The sequence below is a fragment of the Taudactylus pleione genome, unplaced genomic scaffold (assembly GCF_031769625.1).
Source record: "Taudactylus pleione unplaced genomic scaffold, aTauple2 ptg000129l, whole genome shotgun sequence".
Classification (NCBI taxonomy): domain Eukaryota; kingdom Metazoa; phylum Chordata; class Amphibia; order Anura; family Myobatrachidae; genus Taudactylus; species Taudactylus pleione.
In genome coordinates this window covers 21392641-21410952 of record NW_028284531.1, presented here as the reverse complement: position 1 = coordinate 21410952, position 18312 = coordinate 21392641, and the positions used below count along the sequence as shown (strand labels likewise).

The window sequence follows — 18312 nt, the reverse complement described above, 5'->3', positions numbered from 1 at the left end:
GGAGCTGTTCCCGGAAGTCGGTTGCCTGCTTTCTTCCTCTGCACGGCTGTCTGGTATCTAGGTATCTTATTTAAGGTAAGCTATTTTTATTGTATATTTATGTCCTTGATAAAGGTTATAATAAACCGAAACGTTGGACGATCTGCTATGTGCCAGCAGTATTACTGATTTATCTATAGCAAAACCCGGAGTGCCGCCGTGACCTGCACAGATATTATTCATATTGGAAGGCACCCTGGCATTTAAACCTTTGCTGCATTAGAGTGCCAGTCCATCTTCATATATATACATATACACACACACCTCGGCAATCCCAGTGCCGGCATCCTGATCGCGGGAATCCCGAAGGTAAGTAGAGGGGTTAGGGGGAGGGTTAGCATTAGGCACTAGGGGAAGGGTTAGGCACTAAAGGGGGAGGGTTAGGTTTAGGCAGAGGGGGAGATTAGGTTCAGGCACCGGGGAGGGAGGGTTAGGGTAGGGAGAGGGTTAGGATACCTACTGGCAGGTGTCGGTTTCATAACCCTGTCGGGATGCCAGTGTTGTGATTTTAACCGCCGAGTTCCAAAGCACCGGCATCCCGTACCCATCCCACCCAGGAGATATGTCAGTATAAAAACAAAAGACAAAACTGTTCAATCCAAGCTAATAGACAAAATTCAAAATGAAAACACAACAGCAGCCACCCAGCAGCACTGTGAGCTTACGCTGTGCAGAGAACAAAAATACTACTACTACTATTCCCCTGGATAATTAGTCTGGACACACTAAGCCCACTACCAAAATTATAATTATAGATATTTTACAGAAAAGACCTGTCCCCCAAGACGGAGGAATAACGCTTCTAGAAGAAGGTGAGGCTAAGCGATTAAACAAAACTTGAGACCGGAATTGCCAGCATGGCTGACCCAGTCCTTATGCACATCATGCCCCCTAACAGTGAGGCATGTAATGTCAATACCAGGAAAAGGAGCCTAAGATTTCAATAAGATGTGTGAACTCACGCCTGTAAAAGAGAACCCTTCACTACTAATGGTGACAGAAAGATACACCACACAATGTATGTAAGCCATGGGTATCACTCCAGAAGGAAGGATAATGGCTGTGGTAGAGCGAAGGACATATCTGTATCTTAGTCAGATGTGAGACGAACTAAGAAGGGATAGAGTAAAGAAAAGTAGAGAGGCTGGAGACAGCCCTAAAAAGCACCCGCGAGGGGGAGGAGCCAACTACACTTCTAAAGTAATTTAAAGAGCCAGGCTCTACTCTCCACCCGTCTATTCTCATTGTATGTACTCCAGTGTCCCCTAGTGGATGAAGGAGAAATTAATCGTTATAATGGGCCAAGTTTGTGGAAGTCAGGGTCAGATTATTTCTAGTTAGAGTCCATTCAGAGCAATATGAAAAGTACTTGGTCCTAACCAAGAAGGTCTTATGAGCTTAGGATGGCCCCCAACCACTATAACACCAGCTTACAGAGCAAACAGTCCTTCTAATGGGAAGGCTAAGCACTTTTCAGGAGAGAAACATAAATCTTAACCTAACAAAACATAAACCAAACTAAAGACTACTACCTGTAGCAGGGATGTCTACAGCTAACAGTTAGTTTAATTTGCCTATTCTGTTTTTCAACTCCAATCCTTAACTCAGGTCATGTTTTGAGAAAATCTGTAATAACCTCCACAGACAGTAGTCACATCCCCTATTCTTGAGGACTAGCACTGTGCTGCACTGCTATAGATTAGTCGTTTACCACTAGGAGACATAACAAATACTCCAGCTGCCTGTTCTGACGTAGGACCATTTTAAGAAATAGCCGTTTGTATTCTTTGCAGGTGACACTAAGAGCCGTATTCAATTTGAGCCGAGCTGCGTTAAGTTAACGCGGCCCGGACTTAATGCCGACTTCACCTGTTTTGTAGGCGTTAAAGTATCGAGCGTGCATCCTTTACCCCGTATTCAATTTGAAAGTACGCGTAAACGGCCCCCGGCGATACTGTAACAAGCGGAAAGTACTGTCATTTTTGGGGAAATCAGGCTGTCACCCCCCAAAAGATGCTCTGACATGGGGGTTCACTATGGTATCCCCCGATGGGCTCAATAGCTGCTAAAACAAGAGATATGGTAAGAACTTACCTTTGTTATCTCTGTTTCTACGAAGTCCATAGGGTCCACAGGGTTGACCTTGGGGTATAGCTGGATCTGGATCCATGGGCACCACGCAGTTAAAGCTTTAGCTGCTCCCAGGATGCACTTGGGTCCGTCCTCCTCTATACCCCGCCCCCGGCCACAGCACCTCAGTTGGTAAGCAGCCAAGGCCGGAGGAGGAGACTAAACAGAGAGAAGGAAGACTGGAACACACAAGAAACCATACTCACAGAAATGGGAGACGGAAAACCGGTGACCAGCCACACAGCCCATTTGAAGCCAGGTGCGTCAGGGCGGGCGCCCTGTGGACCCTATGGACTTCGTAGAAACAGAGATAACAAAGGTAAGTTCTTACCATATCTCTTGTTTTCTACTTCAGGGTCCATAGGGGGTCCACAGGGTTGACCTTGGGGATGTCCCAAAGCAGTACAACTAAGGGCGGGGACGCTCCTGTGCTGAAAGGAGTACCCGGCGCCCAAAGGATGCATCCTGAGAGGCAAAGGTGTCAAACGCATAGAACCTCAAAAACGTTTGAATTGAAGACCAAGTGGCCGCCTTACACAGCTGAACAGCAGAAGCGCCACGTCTAGCAGCCCAAGAGGGACCCACAGAACGAGTGGAATGAGCCTTAACAGAGGCTGGCACAGGTAAGCCCTCCTGTGCATAAGCCTCACAAATAACGGAACGAAGCCAACGGGCTAACGTTTGTTTGTTGGCAGGCCAACCCCTCTTGTGAAAACCAAAGAGGATAAACAAGGAATCAGACTTCCTAACCGAAGCCGTCCGGTCTACATAAATTCTAAGCGCCCGGACCACATCTAAGGAAGTCTCACCAGCTGAAAGATCAGGGGACTGAAAAGCTGGCACAACAAGTTCCTGATTAATATGGAACTTCGAGACCACTTTGGGCAAAAACTCAGGACGAGTGCGGAGCACCGCTCTGTCCTGGTGAAAAATCAGGAAAGGAGGGCGACAGGAAAGCGCCCCCAATTCAGACACCCTCCTGGCCGAAGCAATTGCCAGGAGAAAAACCGTCTTAAATGTCAGCCACTTGAGCTCCACCGCCTCAAGAGGCTCAAACGGAGAACCCTGCAGGACCCGTAGCACCACCGCCAAGTCCCAAGGAGCCACAGGAGGCACAAAGGGAGGCTGGATCCTGAGAACACCTTGGAAAAAGGTGTGAACGTCTGGTAGTATTGCAATCCGCCGTTGAAACCACACGGACAAGGCGGACACATGAACCTTCAGAGATGCAAGGCGTAAGCCGAGATCCAATCCTGACTGAAGAAATTCCAAGATCCTAGAAACTCGGAACACCTGAGGATCATAATGTCTGGACTCACACCACTGAAAGTAAGTGTGCCACACTCTGTGATAAATCCGTGCTGAAGCAGGCTTGCGTGCCCTGAGCATGGTACCAATAACCGAACTGGAGAAGCCCCGAGACCTCAAGACGGCTGTCTCAAGAGCCACGCCGTCAAAGACAGCCGACCCAGATCCGGGTAAAGGCAGGGCCCCTGAGACAACAGGTCCCGACGCTGAGGAAGAAGGTACGGAGCGTCGATGGAGAGGCTCCTGAGATCGGAGTACCAAGGACGTCTGGGCCACGCCGGAGCTACCAGCACGAGCATGCCGCCGTCCTGCTTGAATTTCCGCAGAACCCGAGGAAGCAGGGATATCGGAGGAAACAGATACGCCAGGTGAAACGTCCATTTCACCGACAGCGCGTCCACCAGACTTGCACCTGCGTCTCTTGTCCTTGACCCGTAAACGGGCAACTTGTGATTGTGACGGGAGGCCATCAAGTCCAGCTCCGGCAGTCCCCACCTGTCCACGAGTAGCTGAAACACCTCTGGGTGAAGCGACCATTCCCCGGGATGCACGTCGTGACGGCTGAGGAAGTCCGCCTCCCAATTGAGGACTCCGGGGATGAAGACCGCCGAGATCGCTGGAATGTGACCCTCCGCCCAAGTCAGGATACGAGACACCTCCGACATCGCTGCCTGACTGCGAGTTCCGCCTTGGTGGTTGATATACGCCACCGTGGTGGCGTTGTCGGACTGCACCTGTACCGCCCTTCCGTGAAGAGCGGGGCCGGACGACTGCAGGGCCCTGTATACTGCCCGCAGTTCCAGGATGTTGATGGGGAGAAGTGCTTCTTCCGCTGACCAACGACCCTGAAGCGACAAAGAGCCGGTCACTGCCCCCCAACCCCGGAGACTGGCATCCGTCGTGAGCAGGACCCAGTCCGGGATCCAAAATGGGCGCCCCTCGACCAGATGAGCTGTCTGAAGCCACCAAGCCAAAGATAGCCGAACGTCCGGAGACAACACCAGCACCTGAGAGCGGATCCGGTGAGGTAACCCGTTCCATTCTGATAGAATCAGCCCCTGCAGGGGCCGGGAATGGAACTGGGCAAATTCCACCATGTCGAATGTCGACACCATGGACCCCAGAACTCTCATAGCCGAATGGACCGACAGGCGGCAACGGCTCAGGCAACTGCGTATCCGCAGCTGTAGGGAGGCGACCTTCTCCGGAGTCAGGAAGATCCTTTGCTGACGCGAATCCAGCAGGGCTCCCAAATGAACCATCCGCTGTGCTGGAATCAGGGAGGACTTTTTCCAATTTATCAACCACCCGTGTGCTTGCAGGCAAGCGATCGTCAGGTGGAGATGTTGAAGCAGTATCTCCGGGGAGCTCGCCAGCAACAGGAGGTCGTCCAGATACGGCAGCAGCCGTACATTCTGGTTCCGAAGATGTGCGGCCATGACCGCCATAATCTTCGTGAACACCCTCGGTGCCGTGGAGAGACCAAAGGGTAGCGCCCGGAACTGATAGTGGTGTTGAAGGATAGCGAACCTCAGATACCGCTGGTGTGAAGATGCTATCGGAACATGGAGGTAGGCGTCCTGGATGTCCAGGGACACCATGTAATCCCCCGGTTCCATCGCCAGAATGATGGAACGTAACGTTTCCATCCTGAACTTGGGAACTCTGAGGAATTTGTTCAGAGACTTCAAGTTGAGGATAGGGCGATGAGAACCATTGGGTTTCTGCACCAGAAACAGAGACGAATAATACCCCGTCCCTCGTTGTGATAGAGGAACGGGAACAATGACCCCTGCTTTCAGCAAGGACTCTATAGCCTCCTGAACCTGTAACGCCTTGGTCTTGTCCTGAGAAGGACTTGTGCAGAAAAACTGGTGGGGTGGTCTGTGCCGAAAAGACAGGGTTGTACCCCTGGGAGACCACTTCTCGAACCCAGGCATCCGTGGTGGTATTGTGCCAGCACTGGGCAAATAGAAGAAGTCGGCCTCCCACTCTGAGGTCTCCCAGAGGGAGGCCCGTCCCATCAGGCCGCAGGTTTATCTTCCTGCTTGGAAGCAGGGCGCCGAGCACTCCAGGCTTGCTTCTTGGGTTTAGAGGCCGTCTTACTCGCAGACTGTCTCGGGAAGGACTGACCTTTCGCCTTACCCTGAACCCGAAAGGAACGAAAAGCCGAACTCCGAACCTTAGCAGGCAGTGCCGCCGAAGGGAGGAAGGCTGACTTGCATTTAGCCAGGGTGTCCACTATTTTGTCCAAGTCCGGACCAAATAGTAATTCCCCATTGATTCAAAGAAAGGTCTGGAGGCCTTACCTTTCAGAGTCCGCTCTCCAGGACCGCAACCATAAGGATCGGCGGGCAGACACCGCTGCAGCCGATACCCGCGAGGTCAGCAGACTAGCATCTAAAGAAGCTTCTCCAATGTAAGAAGCAGCGTCCCTCATTTGTCCCAACAACGCCCGCTGGACATCCGGAGCGTCGTCCGGGAAGGTATCTTCCAATGCATTGGCCCACCCCTCAATGGCCTTGGCCACCCAGGAGATGGCCATGGACGGTCAGGCCACCGCCCCGGAGAGGGAGTAAATAGACTTTAAGCAAGTCTCAACTTTCCTGTCCGTGGGATCCTTCAGCGAGGATATCGACGGTAATGGTAAGGTGGCGCCCCGAGTTAAACGGGTGACATGGGAATCCACCGCCGGTGGAGTTTCCCATTTTTTACAATGTGCCTCAGGGAAGGGGTAATTAGAAGCCAACCGCTTCTGAGGAAGGAATCTCTTACTGGGCGCCTGCCAAGCTACCGCCATATGATCCGTCAACTGATCCGACAGGGGAAACACCGCAGAAGCCACCTTAGTTTTTTTGAAACTAGGAAACTTCGACTTAGGAACCGGTGACTCATCCTCTACAAGAAGAATTGCTCGCACATTAATAGACGACTTGGTATCCATTTCCTGGACCGAGGCGTCCGAGTCAGTGTCATCAGGGACCTCCCCATCATCTGAGGAACCCTCTGAGTCCGATACCTGAGCAGCCCGTGTCATGAGTGGGCGTTTTGAAATCCTAGAAGGCATGTCAGTCTGCAACATTGACTGAAAAGCCGAGGAAGCGGCCGCCAAATTTTGCACGGAGTTGGAGAGCACATCCACCCAGGGTGGAGGAGTCACCATAGGGGCCTGAAAAGGTACCACAGGCTGCTGCGGCACAGGGGAAGCCTGTATATACATAGGCAACCCCGCATAGGGACCCACCGACTGAGACCCAGGAGGACTCCGCAATAACTGCGGGACACCCGGGGAATGGGGGATGGTCGGCTGGGGCAACGCCCTAGTAGGGAGAGCAGTCGGGACCGACAGACGGTCCGCAATAGACACCAGCACTTGAGAAAACAACGCCCACGGTGGTTCCTGCGCCAGAGAAGGTCTGGATGGGCCAGGAGCCACCTGGCACCGACTACACAGGCCATCCTGTGACAAATCCTCCCTATCCACTCCTGCAGAACAGCGTCCGCAGGAGGCCAACACCGGAGCCACTGAGCGCTCAACCTCCTCGTCTGACATGACAGAATATATTATATAGTCAAAAAATATATCTGGCAACAGGGCAGAAGAAAACGCACTCACCAGTGTGCTAAACAACAGCCCACAATACGGCACTGTGTAGCACACAACTGTATGTGACGGACCTCACAAATACGTGATCTATATAAGTGAGGTCAGTAGAAACGCCCCTCCCCCACACACCTGTAGGGCTTGTAGGAGAAGTAAAGGGATAGGTATAAGCTGACAGTAAGCGGAAAATAAGCACAGACAGGCAGCACTAGCAATAGTCACATACCATGCAGAAGATATACTCACTGCACCTTTACACTACAATCAACCTCCCAGATTCAGTGTCTGGGAGGGCTATAGTGCTGTGTACACTGTCCTTAATCAGGGGAGAGGTACACAGGGGGACCGGTCCGCGTGCTCCCTGAAGATCTGCGCTGCCACTGTGAGAAAATGGCCGCTGGAGACCTCAGAGGAGGAGTGGCCGAGGAATCTGCAGCTCAGCGACGCCAGACTCCGTGTTGAAAGGCGCGCTGAGCTGAGGGGAGGAGCCGCTGACAGGGAAGGCTTCCTCCCCTGGCTAGCATATTAACCCCAGGGCTTGCCGGCATCCCGCTTGCCATATATCCCTGGTGATCTAGTGGTCCCACGGGTTATTCCTCCTCAGAGGGGGAGCCTGCCGCCACCGCTAGCGGCCCCCGGTCTGTCCCCTAGGACCGGGGGCAAAGGACTGCATTTGCAGGCAAAACCCGCGAGCCGCCGCTAATCGGCGACTCGCGGCTTACCTTGTCCCCGGCGACTCCGGCAGCAGTCCAGGGAGGGACCCAGAGTCCGGCTAGTACGGACTCTGGCCTCCCGCCGCGATCCCCAGTGCAGTACTGGCGTCGCGGCGCCAGCGGGGAAGGAGAGCGGCAGCGTGGGCGTCTGCATAGACAGCCCGTCGCTGCCACACTAGAGCCTCTGTTTTAAAATAAAAATCTAACAGGCTTTTTTTTTTTTTTAAATAAAAATAGAAAGCTTTTGGGGGCTGCTCCTGCAGCCCCCCTGCGCAGGTGACCCGACTCCGGCCGGGCACCAACTCAAACTGAGGTGCTGTGGCCGGGGGCGGGGTATAGAGGAGGACGGACCCAAGTGCATCCTGGGAGCAGCTAAAGCTTTAACTGCGTGGTGCCCATGGATCCAGATCCAGCTATACCCCAAGGTCAACCCTGTGGACCCCCTATGGACCCTGAAGTAGAAATAGCGTTTTTCTATACCTGATGCAGAATAGTATTTAGGAGTATTTTTTCCAGAAAATAAGTTATCCCAGCAAATTTGGGGTACTTGAAAATGGGGGTCAGCATATTTAAAGTTGAAAAAGAGAAGATGAAAAAAATCGTGAAAAATCCACCTGCCGCAAACACCTGCAAACAAAAAAACACCTGGGGCATACTTGGGGACCCCCCAGAGTCAAGTTCGCTACTTTTTAACTTTGTACCCCAACATTTTTTTTTCGCCCCCTTTTTCAAAGTAAATTTTTGGGGTGTCCTTAAGTTTTTTTTTTTTTATTTTTGACACAGATTACCTTTGGCGGACTGTCTGAAGGCTGCACGTGGGTTTCCGAAACGTTGCACCCAAAAACCGCAATTCTGCACTTTTTTCCGCCTGCTATTCATAGGCGATACTTCACCACCTATTACATTGCATTGACTTTCCGCCTAGGCGGAAAGTCTTTCAAAATTGAATACGGGGTAAAACCAAAACAGGCGATAATGACGTCATCGGCGGTAACTTAACGCGGATCCGGACTTAACGCTTCAAATTGAATACGGGTCTATGTACATAGATGAGCATTCTTTGCTGCCTACCTGTTCTTCACAATTTCCAGGAGCATTGAAGAGACAGAGGTTGGTAGTGGGACTAAATCACGGATAAATTTTGATCCTTGCTGAAACTGGAAGTCCTTAAAGCCTTTCAGTATAGTACTTTTGAGGAGATCGAATATCTGTGCAATGAAACACACACAAACATAAAAATACAAATAGTCACCAAAAACTAATGGTGATATATTACTCTGGTGATCGTGCATTGGTTAGTGCAAGGTATGTACTTAGGGTCTGATTCAGATTTGGGGAAAGAGAGTAAGATAGAGCAAGTAACTGTGTACCTGGACAAACCATGTTGAACTGCAAGGAGGGTAAACACACTTTTTTTGTGCATGTGGTATAAATACTAGCTGCTTTTGCATGTAGCCTACAAGTGCTTGACAGTGTTATTTTTACACTGCAATTTAGATGTCAGTTGGACACACTCCTCCCAAATCCAAATATTTCTGTACATTTTACATCTGCCCCACCTGCAGTGGAACATGGTTTTACCAAGATGCACAGTTACTTGCTCTTTCTTACTCTATTCCCAACTCTGAATGGGTTCCAGACTACGGATAGACAGTAAAAAGGTAGACAATGTCTATAAAGACAGCAGATGTTAGACAGTCAATAGGTCGACACACTAACGGTCCATATGTAAGAAGGTCGACGGGTAAAAAAAATTTAAAAAAAGGTAGACGCAAAAAAAATGTCCAACACTTTTTTTTTTCTGTAAGGGTTAGGCACTTACCAGAGGGTTAGGGATAGGCACCTACCCTGACGGTTAGGGTGAAGATTAGGGTTAGAAGAAAAAAAAAAAAAAGGGGTCGACCATTTGACCCCGACTACCTTCTTACACGTCGACCTTTAGTGTGTCGACCTTTTGTCCCTGTCAACCTATTGACTGTCTAACATCTGGCGTCTATCTAGACACTGTCAACCTTTTTACTGTCTATATCTTATACCACACCCATCTGAATCAGATTCTTAGTTTCCAATCACAAGTTAATCAGTTTCAGATCAGAGATGAGATCAGAGGAACGCTGGTGATCTCCTCTGAATAAATATTATTGCCCTACCTAACAAGCAGGTTGGAAGTTAGGATGCTCGTAACAAGAAATCATTTTTAAACAAACAGTAGGCGAGATGCAAATAAACTTTTGAAAAAGCAAGCAGGATTGTGGCACAGCATTTCATTAGAACTGGAAAACTTTTGTTGAAATAGATTCAAATTGGCAGATGTATGGTATTACCTGCTTTTCAAACCTATGTATTCTTGACACAGACAACAACAGAGCAACACTGAAAGGACATAAGAATCTGCTCGAGTCCCCCTGCTGGCCAGCCTGTAACAAAATATGGATCAATGCAAAATACATTACTGTATTGTTTAGAAAAATGAAAATAAAAAAGCACTTTGTGTTCTCTATGTAATTGTAGCACTGTAATTATGTATATAAAGTTACGTACTTGTCTGTATTAGTTGTACCTATATAATGCATTTTATGTTTTATGTCTATGCAACGCAAAAGGGAACACTTGTGGCGCCATACAAATACTATATAAGAACAGTGTGTGCCATACTAGATACAAAGGGGCTGATACTGGGTGAGAAATACTCCACTTTCCACAATGCATATTGGAAGATTTCACTCCGCGCAAAATCAAAATATGAACACACAAATGGGCGACTACACAGACTTCCGCAGTTCTGCTCCTCACACTTGTCTGTGCCTATAGGGACAAAATGGTAATGAAAAGAGGTATTCTAACATAGGCTGCGTACGGCAAGGGCGGGTTTGCACTCATGCAAATCTGCAGAAACAGTATGCCTCTTAAGGGGCATTTATTGCGGCCGGCAGTATTTCATACCGATTCCAATTGAATTCTCCCCATTATGAAATGTGTGTCATCAGGGGCATAGCTGTAGTAAGTGCAGAGAGTGCAGCTGCTACAGGGCCCAGACCGCCTCAAGGGCCCGGCCCACGCCCTGCAAGGAGTTACATTGCCATCTCCTGAGCCCTGGGCTTTTCTGTTCTCACCAGAGTGCATCTCAGCTACAGCCATCTCTAGCTGCTGCCTGCATGCATTATGATGTCACAATGTAGGTCACAGCCCTATATAAAGGATGCCCAGCTGCTGGCAGCCATTTTCTTGTGACATTTTGTCCTAAATTGATGCTCTCAGAGTAGTTCCTGCTTTATTTAGGCGACTGGATAACGACTACTGATATGGACTTTGGATTATATCTTTCAAAAAGGTCCTGAACAGCAACATCAGAAAAAGAATGTGAATAACATATTCAGGTAAGGACTGTATAACAAATTTTGGTCTGTCACCCATCCCCCTTCAGACACCTCCCTCCATTTTATATGCAGTTTTTAATTTAGAAACAAAGAATATAGCAAATTATTCATCTGGTATGTCCCTGCCTCTGGGGCGCGGCATCCTCCTTGCCCCAAGTACACTGCCATCTCCTGAGCCCAGGCTTTTCTATTCTCACCAGAGTGCTGCTGCAGGGTGGGGGAGGGGGGGATGAGCAGGTGCACACTATAAGCACTAAGAATACAAATGATCAAAATATCTATAATAGACTGCAATAATTAACATGGTTTTAAATGTAAGGTTTCTTAGTACATGTTTGGCCAAAGATGTTTGCCCACCTACCACATCACGGTGAACCTTATACAGGTGGGTCCCTAACATCTCTAATACTAACACACTAATTAATTTATCAAGGACTTACCTATCATAGAGCCCATTAGATGTGTGTACTGCAATGCAAGGACCCATGCCAGTTAAAATCACCTGGGGCAGGCAGGAAGAGTGCTAGCCCAAAGAAGGGGTCTCACCTTCAGAATGTACCTTAAATACACACACACAGGAATTGGGAGGGGCTGGGCTGCACATCCTAATATTAAGCATGATAATAGGTGCTATGATAGGTAAGACCTAGATAAATTAATTAGTGTGTTAGTATTAGAGATGTTAGGGACCCACCTGTATAAGGTTCACCGTGACGTGGTAGGTGGGCAAACATCTTTGGCCAAACATGTACTAAGAAACCTTACATTTAAAACCATGTTAATTATTGCAGTCTATTGTAGATATTTTGATCATTTGTATTCTTAGTGCTTATAGTGTGCACTTGCTCCTCCCCCCCCCCCCCCCCCTCTCCTTTTTGCTGTAGAACTACTGGTCTCAGCATGGTAGCACCTATTATCATGTTTAATATTAGGATGTGCAGCCCAGCCCCTCCCAATTGCTGCTGCAGGGTATCTGCTGTCACTGGCCAAGCCGACTCCATCACGTCTCTCCTCACTGACTGACTGTTTTATAGTGAATCATAGCTTTCTTATATACCACTTTATAGCATAAACATTTAGGATTAGAGAGACTACCGTATATACTCGAGTATAAGCAGAGTTTTCCAGCACATTTTTTGTGCTGAAAAAGGACCCCCTCGGCTTATACTCGAGTCATGCCCGCATGGTACGCAGCAAAGATGACCCCAAAAGCATTGGTACAGCTGAAGAAATAGTAAAGCTGCATACACACACACACAACGATTTAGTAAATGAACGATTTTAGTAAACGATTTTCGTTCATTTTTTCAAGGGAAAAATTAACAAAAATCGTTTACTAAAATTGTTCATTTACTAAATGTAATGAACAATTTTTTTGAACTACAAACGATTTTTGCATATTCCCTTCAGAAAATCGTTGAGTTGGTCAGTCTGACTGAACTACAAACTACAAACGTGAACGCGCATGAACGATAATCGTTCATCATTTTAACCAGAAAGTGAACGATTTTTTCAACGATTGCACGATATAGTTATCGATAATCGTTCAAAAAATCGTGTGTGTATGCACCTTAATAGTTCCATGGAAAACGGCTAATCTGCTCTGATAAGTTAGTGTAAACTTATAATGCTATTAACAAATAAACATTTTTTTTTTAACTTTTATGCAAACAGGATTTTGAAAACTTACGTTAAATCCCTTTTCCTCTGTCCGTTTGGACACAAGAGAATTAAAAAGGAAGAAATATGATCTATAACATGAATGAATAATGTTGCCATAGACAGCGTAGAGAAAAACAAAAAAACAAAATCACACCTATGTACATTTATTATTAAAACAAAAAAACTGTCTTCCTGTAGCAGAGCTAAGCCTGTACAGCCCAAAGATTTCAGTATGCTGTAATAAGATATTTATATGTCTGGGGCATGTGTGTTATACTATTCATAGTGTGTGTATATCAATTAAAAGTTGTAAAATAATTTTCATACATACCTTCACTAGCTCTCGGCCCAAATCCTGGTCAAATTTAATCGCAAAGACAATATGTAATATGATGGTACCCTCAACCTGACGAAGTTGTTCTTTTGGTATAGTTGAATTGACCAAATCTAATGAGCTATAAATAAAAGCAGAATAAATATGACAAACCAGGACAATTTTGTAAAGCTCAAATTGTCCCCATATTGTCATTGGGACACCACGAAAAACCAGATGGCTCATGATATTAAGGGGCGGGGATAGAGACAAAGAGAGATGGGGGGCGTGGGGGAGACAGAGAGGGAATCAGTATGAAATACCAATGGCTGCTCGTAAGTATGCTAGCCCTCCCTTGTCCCCCCCATAACCCTCCCTTGGGGGTGCCTAACCCTAAAACTCCCGGTGTGGTGTCTAACCCTAAGCCCCCCCCCAGGGGAGACTAAACCTAACCCGCCCGTCCCACATCCTAAACCTAACCTTTCCAGGGGGGTAACCCTAAACCTAACCATTCCGGCAGGGTAACCCTAAGCCCCCCTAGCCTAACCCTAACCCTCCCCGGCGGAGTGCCTAAGCCTAAATCCCCCCTGGGGTGCCTAAACCTAACACCCAAACCCCCTCCCTGGTGGTAAATTAACTGCATCCCAACAGAGAGAGAAGGTGGTAGGGGGGGGTAGACAGAGAGAGAGGAAGAAAGAAAGAGATAGAAAATGTTTATATTATGAATTACTTACTCTTCATTCTGAGCCTCCGTCATCAGCTTTTGATCCAAATCATTATAAACATTTATAATTCCTTCCAGTATGCTTTTTTTGCTCCCCTGCATGGACAAACAAAAACAAACATTACAATACACTATACACTACATTAAATGAAGAAAAAGCAGTTTTAATTTTAAAGGCTACATTGTTAAAGCAAAGCAAAAAAAAAATTAAACTACATTACATGAAGAAAAAAGCAGTTTTAACTTTAAATGTTACATTGTTGTAGGACAAGTAACTACATCAAGTCTCTGTGTAGTAAAGAAGAATGAACTCTGATTTCCAAAACATAAGTTAACAGAACGTTTGCACACTTAGGAATGACAGCTGCTCTCGTAACTTGTGTAGAAGGATATCCCTTACCTTACAGAATACAAGAACTGGGATTTATGTACTTACTAATAAATACAATTCTCTACTTGCCAAACTGGATACAATAGGATATTTGGGACTCACAGTTAAATCCGTTTCTCTTGATTCATCTGGGATACACTGCTCACCACAGGGTGTAGAGGGCGCTATGAGTAGTCAGCACATCAAGCTACACTTGTTTGTAAGCTAACCCCTCCTCTCTATATCCCATAAGCACCACCGGAGCTAACAAGAATCAGGCAAACTTTATAAAGCCCTAAAAGACAGCCCACTCAACAAAAAGTCAATCATACTACACATAAACAAACACTTAAGAAACATGTAGTAGACGACAACAACAACAACAACAACAACAACAACAAGGGGTTGCACAGTGTCCCTCAGATGGATCAAGAGAAACGGATTTAATGGCAAGTACCAAAAAGCCTATTTTGAGACTATTAATGCTGTTGAATCTATTAATGCTGTTGAATGTAAGTATCTCACGTGGGAGGTGGCTTTCTTATTGGCCATTTCTTCTGCAAGATGTGTGTCATTTCTTCTTCAAGGGAAGTTCTGCAGCCTATGCCTTATTTTCATTTAAATCAGGAAATTGTTATTCCTGCCTTGTCTCAGGATTGGTAGTCAGGTGAAGATGATGACTTGCTGGATGTTGTGCGAGCCTTACGGGTTTATGTTGAACGCTCTGCTCTCGTGAGAAAAGTGGATAGTCTTTTCAGTCTGTGTGAGGTGCATAAGAGAGGTTGGCCCATGTACAAGATGTCTATAGCGCGATGGATAACAGTGGCTATACGACAGGTGTACGTTTCGGAACATGTTCCTGTTCCAGAGTGTATTGTGGCTCATTCGACCAGGTCAGTGAGCACTGCATGGTCCATTGGTGGAGCGCTTATGGAAGGCAGCCACCTGGTCATCAGTTCAAATATTTACAGAATTTTATAAATTCAATGTGTTTGTGGAGGACACCACCTTCAGGCCCAAAGTTTTGCATGCTGCAGTGGCTAGGCGTACCCTCCCATAGGGGCAGCTTTGGAACATCTCCATGGTAAGCAGTGTCCCCCTGAATGGATGTAAGAGAAAAGGAGATTTTTGCAATGCCACCAATACCAAATTAACGGTCCTAAACCCTATAATACTTTTCGGAAGTCGGAAGACATCAGTTTTCTGGCCTTGATCATCGTCTGGATGACCCAGTCAGAAAAAAACATCAGTCCAGAGAATCATGGCTTAAACAGCCATGCTGTTAAAACCAACCGAGCAAAGTCTGCGTGCAGGACAGAACTTTGGCTGAGCAGGTCTGTGTGTACTGGAAGTCGCCAAAAGAAGGTTATCAGCATAGCAAGCCCGCCGAAGCCAATTCAGAACCATTAGGATGATGGCAGTCTTTTCTGCCTGGATTTCCTTAATAAACCGGGGAATCAGAGGAACTGTCAGGAAGAGATACGCACCCAAATGGCCAAGGTTATGTTAAGGCATTCACCAGATTCGCCTGAGGATCCCTGGTTCGAGCCCCGCACCACTGCATTTTGTGGTTTAGCCGAAAAGCCATTAAGTCCACTTCTGGCAGCCCCCAGGGCTGCAATAGTTGGGTGAACATATCGGGATGCAGGGACCATTCTCTTGCGTGGATGACATATCTGCTGACGTACAGTATATAGCTTCCCAGTTATCTACTCCTAGGATGAAGACCACTTATAATCAGTGGATCAAACCTCCCAACGGAAACTCCTGGCAGTCTCCCCCAATGCCAACGCACTGCGGATACCCCCTGGTGGCATTGTCAGATTGAATCTGAAATGGTATGCCCTGAAGAGAGCTCTGAGCTGCGAACAAAGCTTGGTGAATTGCCTGGAGCTCTAGGACATTTATGAGGAGTCTTGCCTCCTTTCTGGACCAAAGACCCGGAAACCGAAGACCCAATGTGACACTCCCCAACCAAAGAGACTGACACACGTGGTTACTATAGTCCATGACTCTACAGACAGGAGCCGCCCCTGACTGACTCCTGGCCAGACACCAAAGTAGGGACTGACAAATCGCTGGGGACAATCTAAAATACTCAATCTCCAAGCGGGGATTTGACCTGGACCACTGGGCCAGCAACTAAGCCTGAAAAGTCTAAGAATGGAAAAGTTAGTAGGGAACAGCCTTGAAACAGGACACCATACTCCATAACTGACACCAGTCTGAAAGCAAATATTGCCAACACCGGTTTGTAGACTATTGAGATCTTGTCTTCCAGAAGTCCCGAAAGGCCCCAGTGTCGAACAGAAGGCCACAAAACAACAGGCGCTGCAAAGGAACCAGATGAAATTTGGGATAATTGATTATCCATATGTGAGCCTCCAATGTCTCTACTGCCAAAAGAAGATGGCCCTGAAAAAGTGATGCGGACTTCATCTTTATCAGTAGGTCGTCCAGGTATGGAATAACTGTCACTCCTTTGACCGCAGAAAGACTATCATTATCACCATTATCTTGGTAAAGACCCAGGGCACTGTGGCCAACCTAAAGGGCAGTGCTCTGAACTATAAATCGTCCTCCCCTACTGCAAACCTGAGCAGGCTGTGATGACCTTCCCAAATATTCAAGTAAGAGTAACTTACATCTATAGACATCAGAAACTCGGCTCTCTCTATTGCAGCAATCACAGGCTGAAGGGATTCCATGCAGAATGTTGATACTCGCATTTATTGATTCAGAGACAGGGCCGAAAAGACATATCTGACTTTTGAACCAGGAACATAATCGGAATAAAAGCCCAGGCCTATTAGTTTTTCTGGTACTGGAATAAGAACACCTGACTGGAGTAACCTTTGAATCAACTGCTACAGAGCCAGGTGACTGACCTGTCCTTCGGAAGGGCAGTTTCAAAGAAACGACTGGGAGAAGGACCTGCAAAGTCTGAATATAGTCTCTTTCCACAATATCTCCTACCCACTGATCCCAGAAATTGAGCAGACTACAGACCAGTCATGATGGGGACAGAACACATCAAGCAGGTTTAGATTGCCTACCTCCCTCGGTAACCTCCACAGAAGCCACCAGAATATGTTCTGGAAGGGGCTCCTTTGGATCTCCCGGAAAACCAAAACCACGGACTGCATGGTTTGGACACACTCACCGGAAAAAGGCCTTCTTTCTGGCAGCCAGATCTGCTAAAATGGAGTCCAACTGTGAACCAAACACTGAACCTTCAAGCAGCAATGACGCAAGTGCCTTTTTAGACTCCATGTCAGACTCACAACTGTTGATAAGTCTGGCATCTATAGGCAAGGCTAACATACAGGAAAAACTATGGGCTGCATCCATCAGTGCATATGCTAGAACATCCATAAGATAATTTACCAGCGGCCTGAGATTGGATTGTGCATCTTTTTCCTGCAATCCATCATCCAGCTGTGATGTAAATTTTTCCACTGCTTTGTTAGCCCAAGCAGCCGCTACCACTGGATGCAAAGAAGCGCCAGCGGTCAAGAAAATAGACTTAAATGCCCCTTCACACTTGCAAACTGAAGCATCCTCCAGGTTTGAAGAATCCACAACTGGGATAATTGTTGCTTTTGCAAGACTAGCAATTGAAACATCCACTCTGGGTGTAGTTTCCATAAACCCAAGTCATCCTGTGCAAATGAGTATGTATGTGGAAACAAATCTCTGCGGCACCTGATACTTCTTGTCAGGTTTCTGCCATGCATCTCCTAGGAAATCCTGTAACAGGAAAAAGGTAGAAAAAGGACAGTCTGCTTTTTTGACTTTTTAAGTAGAGACCGCCGGCAGCACAGGTTTTACTGGCTCGTCAAAATCTAAGGTTTGCCAGATTAAAAGAATGAAATCTTCTGCATCCAGTCCACTGGGAGAAGCCTCTTCCCACTGTTCAACGTCCTCCAGATCTGATTCTCTTTGAACCCCACCATCCTCCACCAGTGACAAGGCAGAGACACTTGACATTTGTGTGGTGCGCAAGTTAATGTAGCTTCAAAGCGCCATTCCACAGAAGCAGCCATAACAGCCATATTCTTTTTCAGGGCCT

The 18312-nt window shown here is 47.2% G+C and overlaps 1 protein-coding gene across 1 annotated transcript in view; it reads right to left on the bottom strand.

The window, feature by feature from the left end:
• FANCI (FA complementation group I) overlaps positions 1 to 18312 on the bottom strand; it is a 135472-nt gene that overhangs the window by 76990 nt on the left and 40170 nt on the right. The window contains exons 9-12 of the mRNA XM_088472958.1: positions 13881 to 13966; positions 13165 to 13288; positions 10119 to 10211; positions 8866 to 9002 (exon numbers count right to left, since the gene is read on the bottom strand). Of these exons, the coding sequence (XP_088329084.1) occupies positions 8866 to 9002; positions 10119 to 10211; positions 13165 to 13288; positions 13881 to 13966 (440 nt within the window). The remainder of the gene's footprint in view (positions 1 to 8865; positions 9003 to 10118; positions 10212 to 13164; positions 13289 to 13880; positions 13967 to 18312) is intronic.